The 20,474-nt window shown below is 56.9% G+C and overlaps 3 protein-coding genes across 4 annotated transcripts in view; 2 read left to right on the top strand and 1 right to left on the bottom strand.

Moving 5' to 3' along the window:
• AUP1 (AUP1 lipid droplet regulating VLDL assembly factor) overlaps nt 1–20,474 on the top strand; it is a 134,503-nt gene that overhangs the window by 63,049 nt on the left and 50,980 nt on the right. The window lies entirely within an intron of this gene.
• The window catches only part of LOC137855362 (dedicator of cytokinesis protein 2-like), a 72,682-nt gene that overhangs the window by 50,833 nt on the left and 1,375 nt on the right, over nt 1–20,474 (bottom strand). Inside the window, exons 2-18 of the mRNA XM_068679438.1 lie at nt 20,106–20,189; nt 19,936–19,976; nt 19,656–19,711; nt 19,484–19,580; nt 19,247–19,395; nt 18,754–18,889; nt 18,507–18,661; nt 18,223–18,304; nt 17,010–17,145; nt 15,844–15,919; nt 15,292–15,371; nt 14,975–15,100; nt 14,541–14,665; nt 13,634–13,732; nt 13,410–13,482; nt 12,469–12,572; nt 10,323–10,512 (exon numbers count right to left, since the gene is read on the bottom strand). Coding sequence (XP_068535539.1) covers nt 10,323–10,512; nt 12,469–12,572; nt 13,410–13,482; nt 13,634–13,732; nt 14,541–14,665; nt 14,975–15,100; nt 15,292–15,371; nt 15,844–15,919; nt 17,010–17,145; nt 18,223–18,304; nt 18,507–18,661; nt 18,754–18,889; nt 19,247–19,395; nt 19,484–19,580; nt 19,656–19,711; nt 19,936–19,976; nt 20,106–20,189 — 1,809 coding nt within the window. The remainder of the gene's footprint in view (nt 1–10,322; nt 10,513–12,468; nt 12,573–13,409; nt 13,483–13,633; nt 13,733–14,540; nt 14,666–14,974; nt 15,101–15,291; nt 15,372–15,843; nt 15,920–17,009; nt 17,146–18,222; nt 18,305–18,506; nt 18,662–18,753; nt 18,890–19,246; nt 19,396–19,483; nt 19,581–19,655; nt 19,712–19,935; nt 19,977–20,105; nt 20,190–20,474) is intronic.
• On the top strand, nt 576–8,269 carry LOC137855334 (uncharacterized). 2 transcript variants are annotated; one of them, XR_011095685.1, is made up of 2 exons: nt 576–1,864; nt 5,540–8,269. XR_011095685.1 is itself a non-coding variant. In XM_068679367.1 (2 exons), exons 1-2 carry the CDS (start codon nt 4,265–4,267, stop codon nt 5,577–5,579), a joined length of 1,089 nt encoding a protein of 362 aa, XP_068535468.1. In that variant the 5' UTR covers nt 576–4,264; the 3' UTR covers nt 5,580–8,226. The 2 variants fall into 2 exon arrangements, 1 of the variants encoding a protein (XP_068535468.1); XM_068679367.1 differs by having other exon boundaries at nt 576–5,313; nt 5,540–8,226.

Below are 20,474 nucleotides of genomic sequence, written 5' to 3' on the forward strand. Positions count from 1 at the left end.
CAGGGGGCACCGTGCCCCCCCACCCCAGTGCCCTGCAGCCACACACAGCAGCCAGCTTCTAGGCGAGGAGAACCCACGGTGAAAGGGGAAGCACAGTGCCACTGCCGGCTCCTCTGGGCAAGGGGGGGGCCGTGCAGGCGGCCATGATCTGCAGCAGGGTGAGGGCACGCCTGCGCACGAGCCTTTGCACCGGCTGCTTGTGGACATTTAACATATTGAACATTGTGGACATTTAACAGATTGGTTCGGTTTCATGCAGCCCAGTCCTGCGCCTGCAGGGCCCACAGCACTGCACGGCCCCACACCGCCTGAGGGATGTCCACATCCCCGGGCAGCTCCCGCTCCTGCAGAGCCGTGCACCGGTCAATGACCCTGCGTACAACAGCTGCTCAGCACCAAAAGCTTCCCAAGTTCACTACCATGAATTCAGCTAAAAACAGGATGATTACTACAGAAGCTGCATTTGTGCTGCAGGAAGAGAATGAGCTGAACTCCAGCGCCCCAAGCCCCACGTGCGCTGCACCGTAAGTCCCAAGCCCTGTTAGTGCAGCGGCAATGAGTCACCATGTGAGGAATGTTTTAACAATTCCAATTCGTGTCCATAAATTCGTGTCCATAAATAAATAAGTCTGTAATAATGTAATAATTGCAATAATTCTGTTTGAATCCTGCCTGCCTCTGGGCCCTGCACTGGCAATTTAATTCTTGAACCACAGATGCAGTGTGCTCCGGTCTCCCCCTCATTCCAGTCAGTTTATCACGTCTTCAGAAAACACTCCTTAAATTTATGAACCTGTTTGCTTTTGTTATTCCTGACTTCTAGTTCTAACAGTTACAGTTTTTCTTTTCTGTCTTCTCTGTCGAGATTGATTTAACACTGCTATAGATGTTATGTAGATGACTGTGAATAGCTGGGAAAGAATGTTTTAATTGCTTGTGAATCACCAACCTGTTTGGGAGTTTCAGAACAACTGATAATAACCGGTGACTGCTGGTGACTGTTATGGGATCCTTGGTATCTGGCCAGGGGGGCCAAGAGATTAAGAGGAAGAAAGAAGAAGCTGAAGGACGGTTGGGAGACAAGACCTGCGGAGAGTGTACAGAGAGTGTTCCATAAACTTGGAATAGTGCCGAGTAAGTACAAAGGGTGAGAGGAAGACTACGAGCCTTCAGCATGAAAGACCCCTAGAGACCCCCAGAGGAGACTGATGCGCATGCTCCAGTAGGAGGAACTGGACCCCGGAAGCTAATTATAATAATCTACTTTTTTAGAAGTAGTAATGAATATGTATTAGTCTAGGTGCATAAAAATCAGCTGCTTGATGTAACTGGTGTGCGTCCTGGTGGAGCGGAGACTCCCGGTGCACCCAGCGCTGTTTGCTTACCTCTATTCCTTTATATTACTTTAATAAATCCTATTTTTCATTTAATCCTAAATTGAATCCTGAGCCATTTATAACAATTTGGGGGCTCGTCCGGGATGGCTATAGTTCCTGAATTCTGATTTAATCTAGGAGAGGCGCCCCACCATTTGGTGGCTCCTGTTTGAGTCAGATCGGGACTAATGCCATCCTGAACCTGAATAAAGGTAAGCAAAGAATTTGATTTTTTTTGAGCTCCCTTGTTGCCGGCTGTTTTTTGCCCGTAATTCTGCGCGCGAAGATCCGGATGAAGACGACAGAGTCGTTTGGATACCGTTTGGTTGGATTCCGGTGTCCGGGATCAAACCGGACGAAGACGACAGTCGTTTGGATACCGTCTGGTTCGATCCCAGACGAAGACGCTGGTGGATACCGTCCGATTGGAGTCTGGACAATCTGGACGAAGACGACTGATTCGTAAGATACCGTCCGGTTGGGTAAAGGTACGGTTGCCAGTTTTTGTGTGTGAGTGTAACTGAGACTTCTAAAGTCAGCGTGGAGGTCTTTTTGTTTTCTCACTGGTTCTAATCTCCTGTCGGGGGGGCTGGACTGGTGAGAAGAGGGATACGTGGGTGGGTGATAGGTCCTAAACCCCCTGCAAGACACTCTCACTGGGCAGCCAAGGGCTGTGGGAATTGCCACTAGTAAAATTCCCGGATGGGTCAGATAAAATCGAAGACCGAGGACCAGAAAGGGAGCAAATTACCAGATATATGACCAAAAAGTCCATTATGAATAATGATTAGAAATTGGAACAATAGGGGCCCCAGAAAATTAAAGAGTAAATTAAAAATGATCCAGTATTTTATGATAGAATGACCAAAAGGACCCTTAAGACCCCCTGTATTTTGATCCACGGAGGACGGGGTCTGTCAGGCTTTGAACATTAATAGTAGAATACCCGTGGATCCGGAAAAGAGCAAGCTGAAACATTGGAATTAGAAATTAGAGAGCAATTGATTAAGAATGAATATGTGCTACATTTGTGCCTGTGCTGCACTTATACCACCAGATAACAGGAGCCTCTCGGGCCCCGAGAACCAGATTAAAAACCTCATGGTTCAGAGTTTAACCGAGGTGTCTGAAATAAGGAGGAGTGTTCATAAAGGGACAGGTTATGTATATGTATAGGAATGTTTATGTATATGTAACTTTTTACTAAAGCAATTTGTCACGTTAGGCCTGCACGACTTTGGGGGGACTACCCGCCCCGTGCTGCACAGAACTGAGTAAACATACCTACTTTACAATCCTACTGATTGTGGAGTCAGCTTTCTGAGAGTCATTTTGGTGAGCCAGGCAGGAGACACTCTGCTCGGCTGCGGGATCGGCTGCAGCGTGGACGCCCCTAGGTGCACCCTGAGCGTTTTGCTCGGAGGGGACTCCACTCTCAGCTGCTCACCGCAGGAGCAGAGATCTCCTGAAACTGCAGACAAATGGTATGTTTTCGGCTGCTGGAGGGATACTAACTGGAGTGTTAATAATTGTGTGTGTTTTTATGTATGTATTTTGTGTTGAAAGTATTTGTGTAAATGTAAGGGTTTGAAACAAAGTGTTACAAGTCACTTCACGAAGAACACAGTCAGAGACAATACTTATTTGGTTGGTTATCATTCTAAATTATATTCCTGTGGTATGAATGAGATGTGCTGGAGGCCTCCGTGTGCGAGTGTGCTGTGTGAGTGAGACGCAGCGTTGCTGCAAAGCGAGTGCAGAGTTCCGATCCGTTGTTCCTTACTCTCCGCAAGGGAGTGGGCAGAGACGAACGAAGTGCTTGACAGACTGAAAAGAAGTGCTGTTTTATCCAAGTTTTGAGTGGTGGTGCCTAATATATGGGCCCGGTGTATCTTGTATATCTTGTGTATCCTATTTTTGCTCTTAAATGTTTTGACTGTGACAAGAAAAAGGCAGGAGCATGATATGACATGCTTCCTGCAACATATGAGGCCCGCACAGGCCGAGACCTGGACTCACTGAGACCCAGACTCGCTGAGACCTGCACAGGCCGAGACCGGAGCGGCACCGAGAGACCGGAGCGGCGCCGGGAGAGCCGAGACACTACGGAGGGACTACCGCTGGACGGAGAGAGCCCTGAGAGACGCTGCAGAGCCACGGACGGCTCTGAGAGACACAGAATAGACCTGACAGAAGCTGCAAAACGCGGGGAAATTGAAGTAATTGCAGAACATCCGAGATCGAGTTGCTACGGGAGACCAGAGGCGTCAGTGGACACCGGTAGCTGACCCTCACCGTGAGGCGAGTTGGCACAGAGCAGAGGGACGGACATCAGGACCCTGCAGCCTGTCTGACATAACCATGGAGGCAGCGGCAGCAGCGGCTGTGCTGCTTCACTCTGGCATTCTTTTTATAAAAGGTTTATCTTGCAATGTAAAAAAGACTATTCGTCCCCAGATCGGTGTTATAACTATTACTAATGACGACTTAGCTCTATTGCAGGGCAGGAGTGCAGAGACGCAGATTACACTGCCAAATGACCACCGGCAGGCTCTTTCACAAACCTAAGGTTGCAGCTGGCACTGCCTGCAGCCGTATAGCAGACGTTACACTCTCTTTCCTAACTAGTAATCATGTGTCTTATCCATTTGTGGTGAATGGCCAGTGACAAAAAGAAAAGGGGGGAGACAAAGACAGAAACGGTACAAGGAGGATGCCACTGACACTAACAGCATGGGTAATAGGAGTAGTATAAGTGACACAGGTGACGGTGCGGGGTGCTCTGCCTGCTGCTCGCCCTCACCTGACTGTGCACTGCTGCCAACGGTGCTAGAGTAAAATGTGAAGACTGCTCAGATGGCAGTGATGAGAGTGCTTGTGTGAAGAAGATGTGTACTGAATCTGACTTTGTGTGCATAGATATCAATAAAGTGTGTAACCAGCAGAGAGACTGCAAGGACTGGGGTGATGAGCCCCTGAAGGAATGCAACATAAATGAATGTGACTGTCCAGCTGGGTTTGACTTTGTAGAAAAGAGAAACTGTGGAATTGATGAATGTCAAAACCCTGGTATCTGTAGTCAAATCTGTATCAACCTGAAAGGTGGCTACAAATGTGAACGTAGCTGTGGCTATCAGATGAATCCTGCTACAGGAACTGGGAAAGGGCCATACCGGTACAAAAACACAAATAACACCTGTGATTACAATGACGCTGCTAAGCAGGGTTTAGGAGTTTATAGCATGGAGACAAGGGGTAACAACTACAGTGTTTGGAACAATTGTACAGCTTTGGCCTTGCCTCCTGATGTGCTTCTGATTTGTGGGGATGGGGCCTGGCATGGTATCCCTGCAAATGCTATCAGATGTCCATGTTACTTAGATAAACTCATGGTGTTTGCTCCTAGCTTGTTACAGTTGCGTGAGATCACCAGACATAAATGGGCATTGCTTGCACCGGATAGCAATGATAATGTTGAATTGTGTGGGGTTGCAGCTAGAGCAGCATTGGCAATTTTAGTGCTTGGAGTGGCATCTGCGGCCGCACGTAACAACTTAGAAAAATTGGTATGCTGGGCCAAGAAGCAAGCCTATGCCATGACAGAGATACTTGAGGAGATGTTACCAGATCAAAATAGTCTGCGACATGCGCTCTTGCAGGATCAAGCTGCTATTGACTTTTTGCTTTTGGCTCAAGGGCATGGGTGTGAGGGACTGTACCTTGTTTTACTGACTACTGAAACAGCTGTGAGAACAGCAGAAAGGGGTTGGACCCATGCATCCAGAGTAAAAGGACCAATAAATACCAAAACTTGGAGGGTTGAGTCCGCTCCTGGGGAACTGAAATTAAAACTAAAAAGAACTAATATTCCGGAAATAGGGCATGCTTTACATGAAACACCAGAAGAAGGGGACAAGCAAGCCCGCAATGAAGAAAGGTGAGAAGGCAAGACCGGGGCAGGATTCTCCACTGCGGTGTGTATAGTCTACCGAGGGAGGCAACCCCTATGGGTATTGACTGCCGAGTGTGAGGGCCTCTACCGGACTTCTCCCGCACTGAAATCAAGCTGTCCCAGAGAAAGAAACAAATGAGCAAGCGGAAAATGTATGTATATAGTAAGAATTTTGAAGAATTTTGTTGTTTTTTTAACCTATTGTAATTAGTTTTCCAGGAGCTGAATCACTCTCGAAAGCCGAACAGTGACACGAGTTTAAACAGATTCTGGAGGTGGATCCAACCCCAAGGCATTTCTCACACCTTTACGATACTCGCTGGACGACGCAGAAGGATGTTATACTTCCTGGTACTATTCTTACAAGGGCAATTGAGCCATGGAAATAATTTTTTATTTTGGGGGAGGAAGTGGCTAAGGCTTTTAATCTTAGCAATTGCTGGGTTTGTGGAGGACCAGGAGAAGCTGAAAGTTGGCCTTGGGTAGCTGGCCCAGTCGAACCTAAGTGGTGGGTTAGTAATTTGAGTGAGGTTCATGATGGAACACAGTTCTGGAAAGAGGAGGAGGACCCGTGGCAATTGCATTCATCAAGAAAAGGTATATATTGTTTAAACCGAACAGGAACAGTAAAGTAGGAGAAAGCATTTGTAAATGGACTCTGTCCCCTGGATATGAATGTACTGATCCTGAATGTGGACCTATAAACTGTACAGCAAGTAAAGGGAAATGGAATACCACACATGTCCAGCTAAAAAACGGGACTTGGCTGAGATGCTCATCTAAGGAATTTTTTGGGCCTGGGTGTAAAGCCATGGCAAGAGCACAATCAAAAGGACAATTTGACGTTCAAATTTTGAGTTGTCAGCGTGATAACACCACCAGTGAACAGCATGTGGTAAAAGTCTACCGCTGGAGGTGGCAAAATGAGAATGGGACACAAGTTTCTTTTAAACATTTCTGGTCAGCTCGTAATATGACAAATCGTGAAGGAGAAATTAGTTGTAATTGTGAGTGGGAATCTAGTGCGGGGGCTTGGAAGTGTATGTATACAAGCATTAATGAGGCAAACATTGTAACGGGGCCTCTTGGTAATGAGAACACCTTGTATTTTCATGCCCCAAGGAATAAAAAGGAGTGGGACGGTCCTTTTCCAAATGGGGTGTGGGCTTTAAAAGGACATTATTGGGTATGTGGCAAACGGGCCTACAAAAGGCTACCAAAAGATTGGTCAGGAGTATGTTACGTGGGATACATAAGACCTTTATTCTTTTTATTATCTCAAATACAAGGGAATCACTTGGGAATAAAATTATATGATGATATTGATATTGATAGGGAGAAACGATACATTGATACCTCTTTAGCCGGAGGTAGTGCTCAAAAATGGAGAGAAAACGAATGGCCTCCTGAAAGAATCATACAGTATTATGGACCAGCTACATGGAATCCAAATGAGGTAATATCTGGAGCTCGAGAACCTATTTATAATTTGAATCGCATAATTAGGTTACAAGCAGTTCTCGAATTAATAACTAATCAAACAGCAACAGCTCTGGATCTCTTAGCTGACCAATCTACTCAGATGAGGAATGCTATTTTCCAACATAGAATGGTCTTAGACTATTTACTAGCAGAAGAAGGGGGTGTGTGTGGTAAACTAAATTATTCTAATTGTTGCTTACGAATTGACGATAATGGAAAAGTAGTTAAAAAGATAACCAAGGAAATTAGAAAATTAGCCCACGTCCCAACACAAACCTGGAAGGATATGGAATGGGATTTATTTTCATGGCTGCCTGGTGGACCATGGGTTAGAAGAATGTTATTTTTTTTTTTGTTATGTGGTGTAATGACGTTATTATTTGTACCTTGTATGATACCTTGTTTTACATTATTAATACGCCGGGTGATAAATAGTACATTGGTAATAACTTCATTAAGAAAGGAAGGGAATATGTCAATTATGATGCTTAAGGATTGGAGAACAAACCGAGAACAAACTGATGAAATCCAATTATTAATAACAGAAGAGACACGAATTGGGGATATTAAAAAGAAGATAAGGGATTGTGAGGAATGTTTTAACAATTCCAATTCGTGTCCATAAATTCGTGTCCATAAATAAATAAGTCTGTAATAATGTAATAATTGCAATAATTCTGTTTGAATCCTGCCTGCCTCTGGGCCCTGCACTGGCAATTTAATTCTTGAACCACAGATGCAGTGTGCTCCGGTCTCCCCCTCATTCCAGTCAGTTTATCACGTCTTCAGAAAACACTCCTTAAATTTATGAACCTGTTTGCTTTTGTTATTCCTGACTTCTAGTTCTAACAGTTACAGTTTTTCTTTTCTGTCTTCTCTGTCGAGATTGATTTAACACTGCTATAGATGTTATGTAGATGACTGTGAATAGCTGGGAAAGAATGTTTTAATTGCTTGTGAATCACCAACCTGTTTGGGAGTTTCAGAACAACTGATAATAACCGGTGACTGCTGGTGACTGTTATGGGATCCTTGGTATCTGGCCAGGGGGGCCAAGAGATTAAGAGGAAGAAAGAAGAAGCTGAAGGACGGTTGGGAGACAAGACCTGCGGAGAGTGTACAGAGAGTGTTCCATAAACTTGGAATAGTGCCGAGTAAGTACAAAGGGTGAGAGGAAGACTACGAGCCTTCAGCATGAAAGACCCCTAGAGACCCCCAGAGGAGACTGATGCGCATGCTCCAGTAGGAGGAACTGGACCCCGGAAGCTAATTATAATAATCTACTTTTTTAGAAGTAGTAATGAATATGTATTAGTCTAGGTGCATAAAAATCAGCTGCTTGATGTAACTGGTGTGCGTCCTGGTGGAGCGGAGACTCCCGGTGCACCCAGCGCTGTTTGCTTACCTCTATTCCTTTATATTACTTTAATAAATCCTATTTTTCATTTAATCCTAAATTGAATCCTGAGCCATTTATAACAACCACGTCCTGCGCCTCCTGCACTGCAAAGCCAGCTCCCCGAGCACTGAGAGCCCCTGGTCAGAGCCGTGGTTTCCCCTGCTGCATCATTAAAATGTAGCAAAAGCAGGGCTGAGTATTACAAGCTGCTGGCCTTGCAGAGGAGGCACTGTGGTTCGGGAGGAAAGCATCGGTATTCCTGCGGCGTCCTCCCCGCCGACCAAGCACTGACAGGACCCGCCTGCTGCCAGTGCTCCCGTGCAGCGCTTTAACCCCAACCCAGACCAAAATGTTATTTCCACGTGTTTGTGTCCCCCCGGGGAGGGACAGGCTGCTGCTGCGCTTCCTGCAGAGACACAGGCAATGCACCCGGAGCTGGAGCACCCGGCACCGCCGCACAGAGCCGCCAGCCCCGGGGAGCGCACGGCCACGGCCACCCGCGTGCTGCACGCCTCCAACGCGGGCGTTGTAAGGGCGCTCAGACAGTGCGGCTTTATCAGCAGAGCAGAAACATTGCGTTATCAGCTGGGCTCTCCTGTTCACTTCCGACGCACGCATGGAGTTTGTGTAATTGCCAGCGCTCACTCAGGGTTGCCTGCACCTTTTTGTTTGCCACGTCCCGAAACATTTTGTGCGAGGCAAAATCCTGTCTCTAAATGCTGATGCATCTGTGTTTGGATGGCACGCACACTCTTGGCTGACTTGCAATGAACTGAGCAAAGGACCTCCAGGGCTAAAAGCCCCAGCTATGCAACTTAAGACAGGGCTTTGAAAAACACCGAGTCCCAATTCCCATCATGATTTCAGAAGGGCCCAGAGAAGGTCGCACAGCGTTTGACAGCAGCACTCAGCAGCTCGTTCCAGCTCCCAAATTGGAGGCAGCAGCTCGGTTCCCTCAGGGCCATGAGCAGATTAATTACCATCTGCAGGGGTTTACACGGGCCAAGAAACTGCTAACTACCTATAGCTGCTGGCAGGCGAGGCTCCGCCAAGGTGGAGAGCGCGTGTAAATACTTGCAGCCTGTTACTGTTTGTTCTCATTCCCCTGCCTTTGAAAACTAATCTGCCGCTAACTCAGGAGGGCTCAGGAGGGCTCAGGAGACAGATAAGCCAAAAGACAACCTTAATAAAAAAAAAAAAAAAAAAAAGAGAGAGAGAGAGAAGTGAGAACCATTATGAGCTCCAGCCCTGAGCTATCAACCCAGCCGTACACAGAGCTGGTAGTGAGCAGCACCCCAGCACAGCAGCACGAGTCCTGCGGCAGCGGTGCCATGCAGCAAGCACGGCAAACGTGGGGGAGTGGTGGCTGCCGAGGGCAGCGCTGGCCCCAGCAGCAGCCTTGGGGAGCCCCCAGGTCCCAGCCCTGAGACCCCTGGGACCCCAAAACCTGTCAGCCTGCATGGCCCTGGGGGCAGCCTTTTGCTCCAGAGGCACTGGCCATGTCTAAACATAATGCAGTGCTCAGCACTTCTGCTTTCCCTGCGTTTTCTGCATGCTATCTACAGGGTCCCTGATGCCACTGGTGATGGGAGCGAGCACCACGCTGGGGAGGCCGCGCAGCGCCCCGGCCCCGAGCTCCAGCTGGGCTCCCCAGGGCTGCTGCTCACACACTGCTCTTGTCCTGGCCGTAAATCACTCAGCCACAGCACCCGGCTCCCTCGTAAAACAGGGATAACAGCAGCTCCCTTTCTAACAAGCCCCTGCGGGGAGGTGTGCACAAGCTGTATTTATTCCATATTTTAGGAAGGAGAGCAGGCCCGCTCCTGTTCCCTGGCCCCAAGGACAAATGGCTCAGCTCAGGCAGGCAGAGCCCAGCCGGCCTCCCCCCCCCGGGCCAGCTCCCCACAGGGGCACTGTGCCACAGACCGGTGGGGTTACCGAGCCTGCTGTGCTCAGCATGCAGGGACAAACACGGACTGGCACGTGGGGACATCAGCCAGAGCATGGGGCACAGCCGGGTGCCTCTCCCCATCCCCACGCGGTGCCGTCCCCGGGCACCACCAGCTGGGCACAGCACAGCTCTCAGGAAACCGGCCCCGCAGCCAGGACTCACCGTTCTGCGTCAGCTTCGTGGAGCAGACGAGCGTGGAGATTTGGAAGCTGTCCCGGGCCGACACGGTTAAGCCAGACGCGCCTCCACCCACACGGAACGAGGACCCCGAGAGGAGCTTGGGCTCGGGCAGGTTCCTCATGGAGGGCAGCGCCAGGTATGAGCTGGCGTCCTCCAGCTTCCTGCTGTCCCCCTGCAAGCAGAGCACATTGCACAGGCGAGGTCCCCCCCGGGTGGCCAGGCAGCACCTCAGGAGGGGGGGGCTGCACGCCCTGCCATCGCCACCTTGTCTCTGCACCGCGGCGCGAGGGAATTGTGAAATCGTGAAATGGGTGCGTGGGAGCGCATGGGGAGAGGTCAGCCCCAGGGCCCAAGCACTGCTGCGAGGACGGACACAAAGCCCACAGCGGGTCCCTGCTCGGGGCCCCCCCCTCACCACCAGCAGCCCCTGAGGGCACCGCACCGGGGAGTAGAGCAGAGCCCCCAGCCCCACACGTCCCCCTGCCCCTGGGGACCGCAGCGCTTCTGCGTCTCAAGAACGAGGCATTTGTCTTTTCCCTGACTGCAGCCTGCTTGGTAAACTTCTCCTCTGTTGGAGGTCAGACAAAGATCGCAAAATTGTTCGTTTGTTTGTTCACTTTTCCCTCGGCGTGTAACTTCCCCCGGTGTAACCGCGATTTCCAGCTGACTCACGCGAGGCACTCCGTGCCTTCCGAGGGCAGCTGAGCCCTACTAGGGTAAACTGACTTAATTTCAGACATTTCTCAACCAGCGTGAGATCAAGAGGTCTGAAGAGCTAAAAGCATGGAATTCACACTCCTGGCAAACAAAGATAAAAGATTAAATAGCTTCTGACTCCCAGAGTCAAGCTCCTTTGTTTGCCGGGAAGAGCAGAAATCTTCTGCTGGATCAGCCAGGGAGAAGACAAAGCAGAACAGAGCATGCCAACTGCAACTCGCTCGGAGGCTGAGGACACTGCTGAATGCGATGGGTTCAGCGAGGGCAGCAACAACTCTTTAAAAAGTAGAAAATGCATCCAGAGAGGAGACGTGCAGGGCTTTGGTCTCTGCTGCAGCCAACAGCAGCAAGCCTGAAGGCACCCAGAGCTCGCTCTGCTGTGGGACGTGGAGCAGGACGGTCCCCTGGAGAGCCAGGGAAGGCCACAGCGGCATTTAAAGAATTCGGGTGTTTTGCCCAAAACGAGCACAGAGGAGGGGCAGGATAACAAATTTCAGATGCATTCATCTTCTGGGGAAAATATCACCAATCTATCTCTGCAGCCACAGCTCACGGCAGGGAGGGGCACCGGGCATTGCGGGGGCGATGGATGGGAACAGCAGCGCGGGGGGGGCACCAGGCAGGCAGCAGGGAGCCCGGCCGCGGCCACGGGCAAGAGGGTGTGCAAGGCTTGGGGCAGGAGGCTGAGAGGGCGGACGGACAGACAGACGGATGGACGGACGGACGGACGGACGGACGGATGGATGGATGAATGGATGGATGGATGGATGGACGGACGGACGAGGCTTGCTCAGGCAGCACAGGCACCCGGGGCAGCCGGGACCACAGCAGTAACACTGGCAGCGGGCACAGTGCCTGTGCCATGTCCACTGCTTGGGCACCGTTAGCGGCAGGAGAAGCTGGGGCGCTGGGAGGGCTCCCCTAAAGGGAGGCTCCCCTAAATGGCTCCATTGTCCCCACACCCCAACGAAGCCCAGCTCCTGGCACAGCAGCACAGGTGGGCACCCGCTCTTGTGCACTTTGGCACCAAAGCTGACCGCATTTTGCCTAATGAACGGAGAGCTTCCCTCCTCACATTGTCTCTATGCTCCCTCAGAACAAACCTGGGCAGTTTTAAGCAGACAAACCCTGGTGAAATCAGATAAAATGCAGCAAACATCTTCACCAGGCTGTTCCCTCCTGTGCCTGACACATTTAAGTTGCTTTTTCCTAAACAAAACTTGTCAGTGCAGAGGAGCAGAGTGGGGGCTGGAGATGATGTGTGCAGAGCTGCGGCAGGGCCTCCGAGGACAGAGAGGAGATGGGGACGGGGCTGGGGACCCTGCAGGAGACCTCGGGCAGGAGCCAGCGGTGGCTGCAGCCGGGGCACCTGCGGTGGTGACGGGGCCGGCGCGTCCAGCTCCACCAGTACCTTGTAGAGGAGGAGGTCGTGCTCCCCATCGCGCAGGGTGGTGCCGTCGGGTCGCATCAGCTTCACGAAGGCCATGGAGAAAATCTTCTCGCTTTTGTCTTTAGCTGGGAGAGACAGAAGCACGGGGGAGGTGAAGGCAGCGTGGGGACAGCCCGGGGAGCCGCGGGGTGGGCAGGGAGAGGCAGCCCCAGCTGCGCCTGCCACCGGAGCGCTGCGGGGAGGTGGTGCCGGGGTGCGGGAGCTGCGGGCAGCACCGAGGGCACCGTGGGCAGCACCGAGGGCAGCAGGGATGGCAGCAGGGATGGCAGCAGGGATGTCTCTGTGGGCAGCAGGGATGTCTCCGTGCGCCTGGGGGCAGCGGCTGCAGCAGCCAGGCAAGGCAAAGAGGGAGGGAGAGAACACCAACAGCAGGGATGGGGCAAAGAGGGGAGCCCGGGGACCCTGTGAGGACACGGCTGGGCTTGGGGCAGGCGGGGTTTGGCTGGTGCAGGGTCAGGCCTGTGAGCATCCAACCCAGCTGCAGGTCCCTGCTGCCCCTCCCTGCAGACGGGAAAATCACGGTGCCTGGGATTTTCAGCTCCACCAACAGCAGCACCTCTGCTCCCGGCCGCACGCTGCAGCCCCCGGCCTCCCCGCAGCCAAAAGCCACAGGAGGCAGAGCAGACGCCAAGCACCGAGCCCAAGGAGCTGCCTGGCAGCGATGTCCTGGAGATCTGCTGCCTCGCCACGGGCAGCTGGGACTGAGCAAAGCAGGGATGACGGCTTGCCTCCTCCCGCATGAGAATCCAGGTGTCACAGCACACCCGGGGTGTCCCCACGGGAGCAGGACTGGGACCTCTTGCGAGGTCCTCCCCTCTCTGCAGCCCCCGGGCCACCCGCTGCCACCGCAGCCTTGGCAGGGGACACGGGCGGAGGAACGGGTGAAGGAGGGAGATGCTCACAGTCACTGGAGGAGCGGTGCTTGAAGGTGAATCTCAGATGGGTCTTGTGGACGTCTTCGATGGGAACGGCAATCTGAGAGAGGGAGGCGATCTGAGAGAGGCTGCCACAGCGCCCGTCCCCCGGGAACCAGCCCCAGTGGGACCCCTCTGGGACCCCTCTGCAGCAGGGGCAGTGGGACACAGCCCCATGGAGGGTGGTCCTGCTGCAGCCCCCCGGGGCAGACCTTCACTGTCTCCATCCACCGCTGGTGCCGCTGCTGGTAGTAGACCACGGAGCGGTATTCACTGGCTGGCTTGTCCCCCGCCCCGTGGTAAATCACGTTCTGTGGGAGGACAGCAGCGGATAAGATATCCATGGACAGCTCTTGCAAGACTCACCTGACTTGCACATCAAAGTGCCCCAAAGGCCCCAGGAACTTCACATCCTCGGCTAACCCAGAACAGCCCCTGCCCCTGAGCCTGTGCCAGCGTTCCCCTCCGCAGCCCCGCACAACCTGTCCGGAATGGGGCCGTCCTGAGCATCGCTTCCCAGGCGGGTGGGGGGGGCTGCCGAGGGCTTCCCCATCCCCACCCACATCAACCAGGGCTGGCCACAGCCTTTGAACGGAGGCAGGAAGGATGCACGAGCCTGCAGTGATGCTCGAGGCTTGAATTCCATTGCCCCACAGGAAATTCGTTATCGCGGGCAGAGGCAGAGGGAGGGGGGCTGCGTGTCTGCAAAGCCCAGCAGGAGCCTCGGTAATTAAAATCCTGCTCAGCACGGGGCAGAGAAGGACTGAGTTAGAAATGAAAGCAAACACCCTGGGAAGGGAGGTGAGGCACCACGGAGGTGGGAGAGGCTGGGTCTGAGCTGCCCCCCGGCTCCTTCCCCTGCCTGGGCACACGAGGGCTGTGGGCAACCCGTGAGCAGGGGTGGCCGGGGTTCTCCCTGTCCCTTCCCGTGACTTTTTCAAGTCTTTATCCCAAAGGACAACTCCAGGAGCAGCAGCTTGCCACAGGTCTGAAGCCGCTCTGTGCCAGCACCAGCACTGACACCGCACGCCGCAGAGCTGCTGCCCCTGCCCGAGCCGGGGCGATGCACGGGGGGGTCCCCTTGCCCAAGGGCTGGCGCTGGCCTGGTGCTCACCGTACCTGCACCACGTTGCCCGACTCGTCGCAGACGCACACCGTCACCTCCACGTTCTTCTGCGTCTTCTTGTTCCCCTTGTCGAACTCGCCCTGCACCAGCGTGAGGTAGATGTCGTTCCTGACGTCCCCTAGGAGGAGACCCCCGTCAGTGGGGTCAGGTCCCCCCGCAGCCAGGGTGTCCCACGGCCTCACCCCGGGACCCCAAGCAGCCACCGGGGGATGAGCCCACCCGCCCCACGCTCTCCCACACGAGCTGCCTCCCCTCCTGGGCTGGCCGGGATGTGCACGCCCTGGGTCCTGCCTGCAGCCCCCCAAAAGCCCCCAGATGCCCTGCTGGGGGTGGCTGCTGCACCCACCCCCTGTGAGCAGCGCGTGGCACGGGGGAGTCTTGGCACAAAGGGGAGGGGAGGGGAGGCCGGCGCTGCCTCCCCGCTTGCCTGGCATGATGACCTCCGGGTAGCCCAGCTTGCGTGCCACCACCGTGCTGCGGTCCACGAGGTGCGGGTGGTCCTTCCGCACCTGGCTCAGGTCTCCCCACAGCATCTTCAGGGACACCCAGAACCCTGCCAGGGACAAGGCGAGGGGTGTCAGCCCCATGGCCAGCAGCAGGACTGAGCCGTGCCGTGCTGGGCAGAGCCGGCTGCCACGCGTTGCCCCTGCGGGAGCTGCTGCCCTGTCCTGGGGCTCAGCCCCGAGGTGTTCGGGGGGTGGGCGACCGCCCCAATGCCCCCACAAGGCACGGGGGAGCTGCTACCTTGTCCTTTGTGGTTGATGTCCTTTCCCTCCACCGCTTTCCTGATCATGTTGTGAAGGAAATCGTTCTCAGCAGCTGCCCTGCCAAACACCGGAGCAGGGAGAGCTTCAGAGGAGCTCCCAGCCAGGACTCGTGGGAGCCCCGCAGCTGGTAGCAACAAACAGGAGAACAAGCTGAACCCCCCTGTGGTCCCCCACACCCACCCAACACCGAGCCCACCTAGAGGAAGGTGCAGGACAGCATCCACAGCTGACACGGGACGAGGTCCCCAACCCTGAACACCCGTGTCCCTGCAGAGCCCCAGCAGGGTTCCAGAAGGATTCTCTCAGAACCTCCTTGCCCATATAAATGCCCTTTTGTCTAACTTCACTGCGTTCCTAGACCTGGTGACATCCCGTCCCAAGGATCCACGGTCCCTTTGCAAAGCCAAAGTTAACAGAAATCCTTTGCTCTGTGATCCTGGCACCTTCTGATGCCCCTTGCTGCTCTGTCCCCATGCCAGCCCAGGCACCGGAGCTCTGCCTCCCTGCCCGTCCCCAGCCCAGGACTCACAGGTGCACAGGGATGAAGTGCTGCTTGTCCTCGTCGCTCTCACACTTCCCCTTGCTGATGTCCGTGATGTCCATCACTGCAACGGCACAGACACGGCAGCATGGGGCGGCTGCACCCCCAGGGACACGGCCCTGGTGCCAAATCCTCCAGGAGACACACGCGGGGCCGGCTTCGTCCCTTCCTGCAGCCAAGGACCCTGCCTGCGCCCCCGCACTGATCCTTCTGTGCCTGGCCAGAGCTCCCCAGGGAGGCCCCCATGTCCCTCCAGGACCCTCTGCCACCTCATGGTGCTGAGCCACAGGGGGCTCTGCGCAGGGACCCACGCTACACACACACAGCTCCGTGGTGAACGGGCACAGAGCTGACATGGGCTGGGACACAGCACCCGGGCACAGCTCGCCCATGGGAAAGCTCCCAGGGGGGTCTCTGCTGCAGCCAGGGGGTCTCTGCTGCACCCCCGTGTGCCCTGTGCTGGGCGCAGGATCCTGGGCAGCTGGGGGCCATCCCCCACCTCGCCCCTCCTCGCCCTGCTCTGCTCCAGCCACATGGGCAGAGCTGGGGCTGGGGGCGCACAGCACCCACCCGGCGCCCCCTCCAGCCACGAACCGGCTGCTCCCCGCCAGGTACCTTGGAGCCAAGACCGGCCATACCCGGGACTTCTCCATCCCCCACGGGCACCGGGGCTCGGCGCAGGATGGACAGGGCACTGCCCCGCAGGCACCACGACAATCCATCTGGCCCCCTCCCCAGGGACACGCTCAGCTCAGAGCGCAATTAGCTGCCGGTATGTTAATAATTCACCTGGTAATTGCTCTGTGGCTGAGATCCTAGTGCACGCTAATTGGCCAATTAAAATCAATAATTTCCTACCAAGTTCATCCGATGAGGATCAATACTCAGAGCAGGAACATTTGTCAAGGCAGAGGAGGGTGCGGGGAGCTCCAGCGCTCCTCCCTCCACAGGGGGTGCCCAGGGCTGCTCCCGGGGTCCCCTGCTCCTGGGGTCCCCACTGGCACCACCGGGCTTGGAACGGGGCAAAGCAGGCGGCGAGCACGGGGGGCACGGGCAGAGCACGGCCACGCAGAGAGGCGAGCGAGGGTCGGGGTCTGAGCACAGGAGCTGGCCGAGAGGCCGGTGCGGGGTCTGCTCCGGGAGCCCCTGCTCACCCGAAATGCCGAAGGGCCGACGGAGGCCGGTGCTGAGCTTGCGGCTGAGGGTCTCCCGGAGGTCCATGCGTCCCACCCGGATGATCTGGCACACCAAGAAAAGCCTCTCCCGCTTCAGGTCTTTGCTGCCCAGGTCCTGGGGGCACAGGGGGTGTGAGCAGGGTGCCGGCAGCACTGGGAGACCACGGGGAACCTTCTGCTGCCAGGACGAGCCGGGGGTGCAGAGCTGCCACGGGCTCTGCCTGCAGGGGCTGGGGAGGGCTCTCGCTGCTGTGCCCCACGGAGGGGCTTGGCAGGAGGGCACAAAGCTCCCCTGTCCCAGGGAGCCCGGGGTTTCTGTGCACCCCCAGACAACGCCGTGCTGGTGGGGACCGATGGCCCCACGGGGTACCCACGGTGTGGCAGCGTGGCTGAGGCAGGCACAGCTCACTGGGGGGGGGCAGCTCTTCCATGGGGCAGGGCCCAGGGGGGCAGCCCCACACCCCAGCTCCAGGCACCCCAGCCAGGCCAGGTCCTGCGAGGATGCAGCAGGAGGACGTGGTGTGGGGACACAGCACAGGGACACGGTGTGGGGACAGAGCCTGGGGACATGGCACAGGGACATGCAGCTGGTGCTGGCAGCGAGCGGGGGTCAGAGGTGAGCAAGAGCTGGGGGAGTTGGATGGTGGGGCTGGAAGTGCTGATGCTGCTCATTTGCATTGATTTCCTGGCTCATCTGCATATCGATGGCTTGGGCTGTCCTGAGGGTCAGCTCGGCTCTGCTTGCGCAGCGGAAACCTGCCCCGTCAGCAGGAGCTGCTCCTCGCCTGCCTCCCCGGAGGCGGCTGAAACCAGGACAAGCCCGGTGAGGGCGGGCACGGGGGGCGAGGGGCAGCCCATGGGGGGGTGTGCAGAGCCCTGGTGCCAGGGCAGGGGCTGCACCGGGAGCCACGGGGCTGGCGTGACGGGAAAAAAGGAAAAAGGAGCAGCAAGGAGAGAGCGCTGAGGGGAAGAGCTGGGACTGGGATGGGGGTGGGGGACAGGGGCTGCAGTGGGGTTGGCACCTCCCGTGCACGGTGCCCCAGCGCACCCCACACGCTGCATTGAGGGGCACGCTGGCAGGGCCGTGGGGAGGGGAGGACGCGTGGGCTGGGTGCCTGCAGGGGGGCAGCGAGCAGGCAGCGCCGCCTCCCAGCCACAGCCCCTGCGGGGACAGGCGAGGTCCCTCGCTCACCGTGAAGATGGCCTTGAGGTTGTTGAGCAGCTCGATGTCCTGCGGGACGCCCGTGCTGGCCCAGCGGATCACATAGTTCTCACTGCGAGGGGACGGCGAGACGTGAGGAGCCCGTGGACAGCCCCTGCACGTCGGGGGTCCCACACCAGGCAGAAGCCCCGGCAGTAGGACCCAGAGCAAACAGGGGCAGGGGCTGCCCCGCTCCGGGGGGCAGCAACCAGGGGATGCTGTGGGGACCAGAGGGATGGGACCCCTGCCAAGCGCCGTGCCGCCTGGGGCCCCACCTGATCATGCGCTGCTCGCCGGGGTCGTACAGCGCCATGAAGAGCTGCGCCTCCTCACCGATGTTGCAGACGAAGTTGCGCACGCAGAGGTAGAGGTTGTGGGAGGGCGAAGCCGCCAGGCGGGCGCTGCAGCCCAGCTCGCTCTGCTGTGGGCACTGTGGGGCAGGAGGTGGCTCAGCCCCACGGCACGGCCCCACGGCACGGCCCTGCAGGCTCTCGGCACGGCGGGGCCGGCGCTGGCTCTCACCATCTCCTCCTGGATGCGCTGCGTGATGGTCTGCGCCGCCTTCTTGTGTGCCTGGAAGAGGCTGATGACGCTGGTCCTGTCGGGGTCCAGGATGTTTTCATCCTCGTCCCGCACCACCAGGTCCAGCGCAAGGATCCTGCAGGGGCCGGGATGGGTGAGATGGGACCCAGCACCTGGGGAGCTGGGCGCACGGCGTGGGGGCAGGATGATCCCAGCGGACCGTGGCCAGCAACAGCCACCCGGGGAGGGGACGGGAGCAGAGCAGCACCAGGGACGTGCTCCTGCCCCACCCAGGGCTCACTGGCAATAGCCATCGGCCAGGTGCAATGCCCAGCCAGCAGCACGCCAGGGGGGACGCGGGGACAGCACCGACAGCAAGCCGGGTCAGCACCGACGCTGCAGCAGGGCGCAGAGCATCCGGCACCCCCCAGCACCACAGACAGTGCCTGCGGTGGTGGCAGCTGCAGCGCCTCGCTCCCAGCCCCGCTCTCACTTGTTGCCGTAGTCGATCTTGCTGGTCACCTCCTTCTTGAGCTGCAGCAGCTCGTCCTTGGGCAGCGTCCCCGAGAGCAGCTGCGAGCGCCGCTCCATCAGCTCGTACATCATCTGCTTCACCTGCCGGTACCGCTCCGTCTGCCCCGCCTGCGGGCGGCCGCCACGCACAGGGTCACCCTCGCGCCCCCACCGAGCCCCCCGCGCCCCCGCGGCCCCGTCCCCCACCATCCCTCACCACGTAGAGCTGCTTCCAGATGGTGGCCCACTCCCGCAGCGTGGTGGTGATCTCCTGCACCATGGGCATCTCGGCAGGGACCACGCACTCCTCCGCCCTGGGGAAGACGCAGAGCCCTGCAGCACCCCGCTGCTGGGGGGGCGGGCAGGCGGCCCCCTCGCCCCGTACCTACCCCCTGCGCTCCACCACCGCGCCCTTCAGGTGGATCAGCGAGGCCGGGAAGATGCCCTGGGGGGGCAGCAGCCATCAGCACCCACGGGCAGGGGCTGGGTGAGGATGCAGTGCCCCCCTGTACAGTCCTGGGGGGTCAAGACTGGGGACTCCCTCGGGACTGAGCACCCTGCAGGGGGTCCCCAGCCCAGCGATGCCCCCAGTGCCTGGTGCAGCCCCTGCCGGGTACCCAGCCGGGGCCATCCCCTGCACCCCGTCCCCCACGGCAGCCCCTCACCTACCCGGGCAGCCCTGTTCCTGAGCGAGTACCCGCGGTACCAGCCTGCAAGGGAAGGGGAGGTGACAGCGTCAGCCAGCCTTGGGGCCTGATGGCCCTGGCACGAGGCTCTGGCGCTGGGTGCACCTGGGTACCCCAGCCTGGCACAGCCTGGGGGGCACCGGGGCCCCTTACCCTCAGAGGCCTGCAGGATGTGCACCGTCTCCCCGACCTGCAGCGGGAGGTGATGCTCGTTGGTGCTTGGGAAGTTCCACACGGCTGCGGAGAGAGGGACCAGGAGCTGTGGTCAGGGGACCTTGCCTGCCCCCCCCTGCCCAGTACAGCCCCCTGGGAACAGGGTGCCCCACACCCCATCTCCCCCATGGGGCAGAGCCACCCCAACAGGCACCGCTCTGCCCCCGGGGTGCTGGTGCAGGGTCCCAGCCCCACACGAGCAGCCTGAGATCCCAGGGGGGCAAGGGGCTGGGCGGGAGCAGAGCACCTTGGGGTGCCCCAGCCCGCAGGAGGGGACCCCACGGAGCCCCCACGCAGCTGCCACGGCAC

This window comes from Anas acuta, chromosome 4 (assembly GCF_963932015.1).
Source record: "Anas acuta chromosome 4, bAnaAcu1.1, whole genome shotgun sequence".
Taxonomy (NCBI): domain Eukaryota; kingdom Metazoa; phylum Chordata; class Aves; order Anseriformes; family Anatidae; genus Anas; species Anas acuta.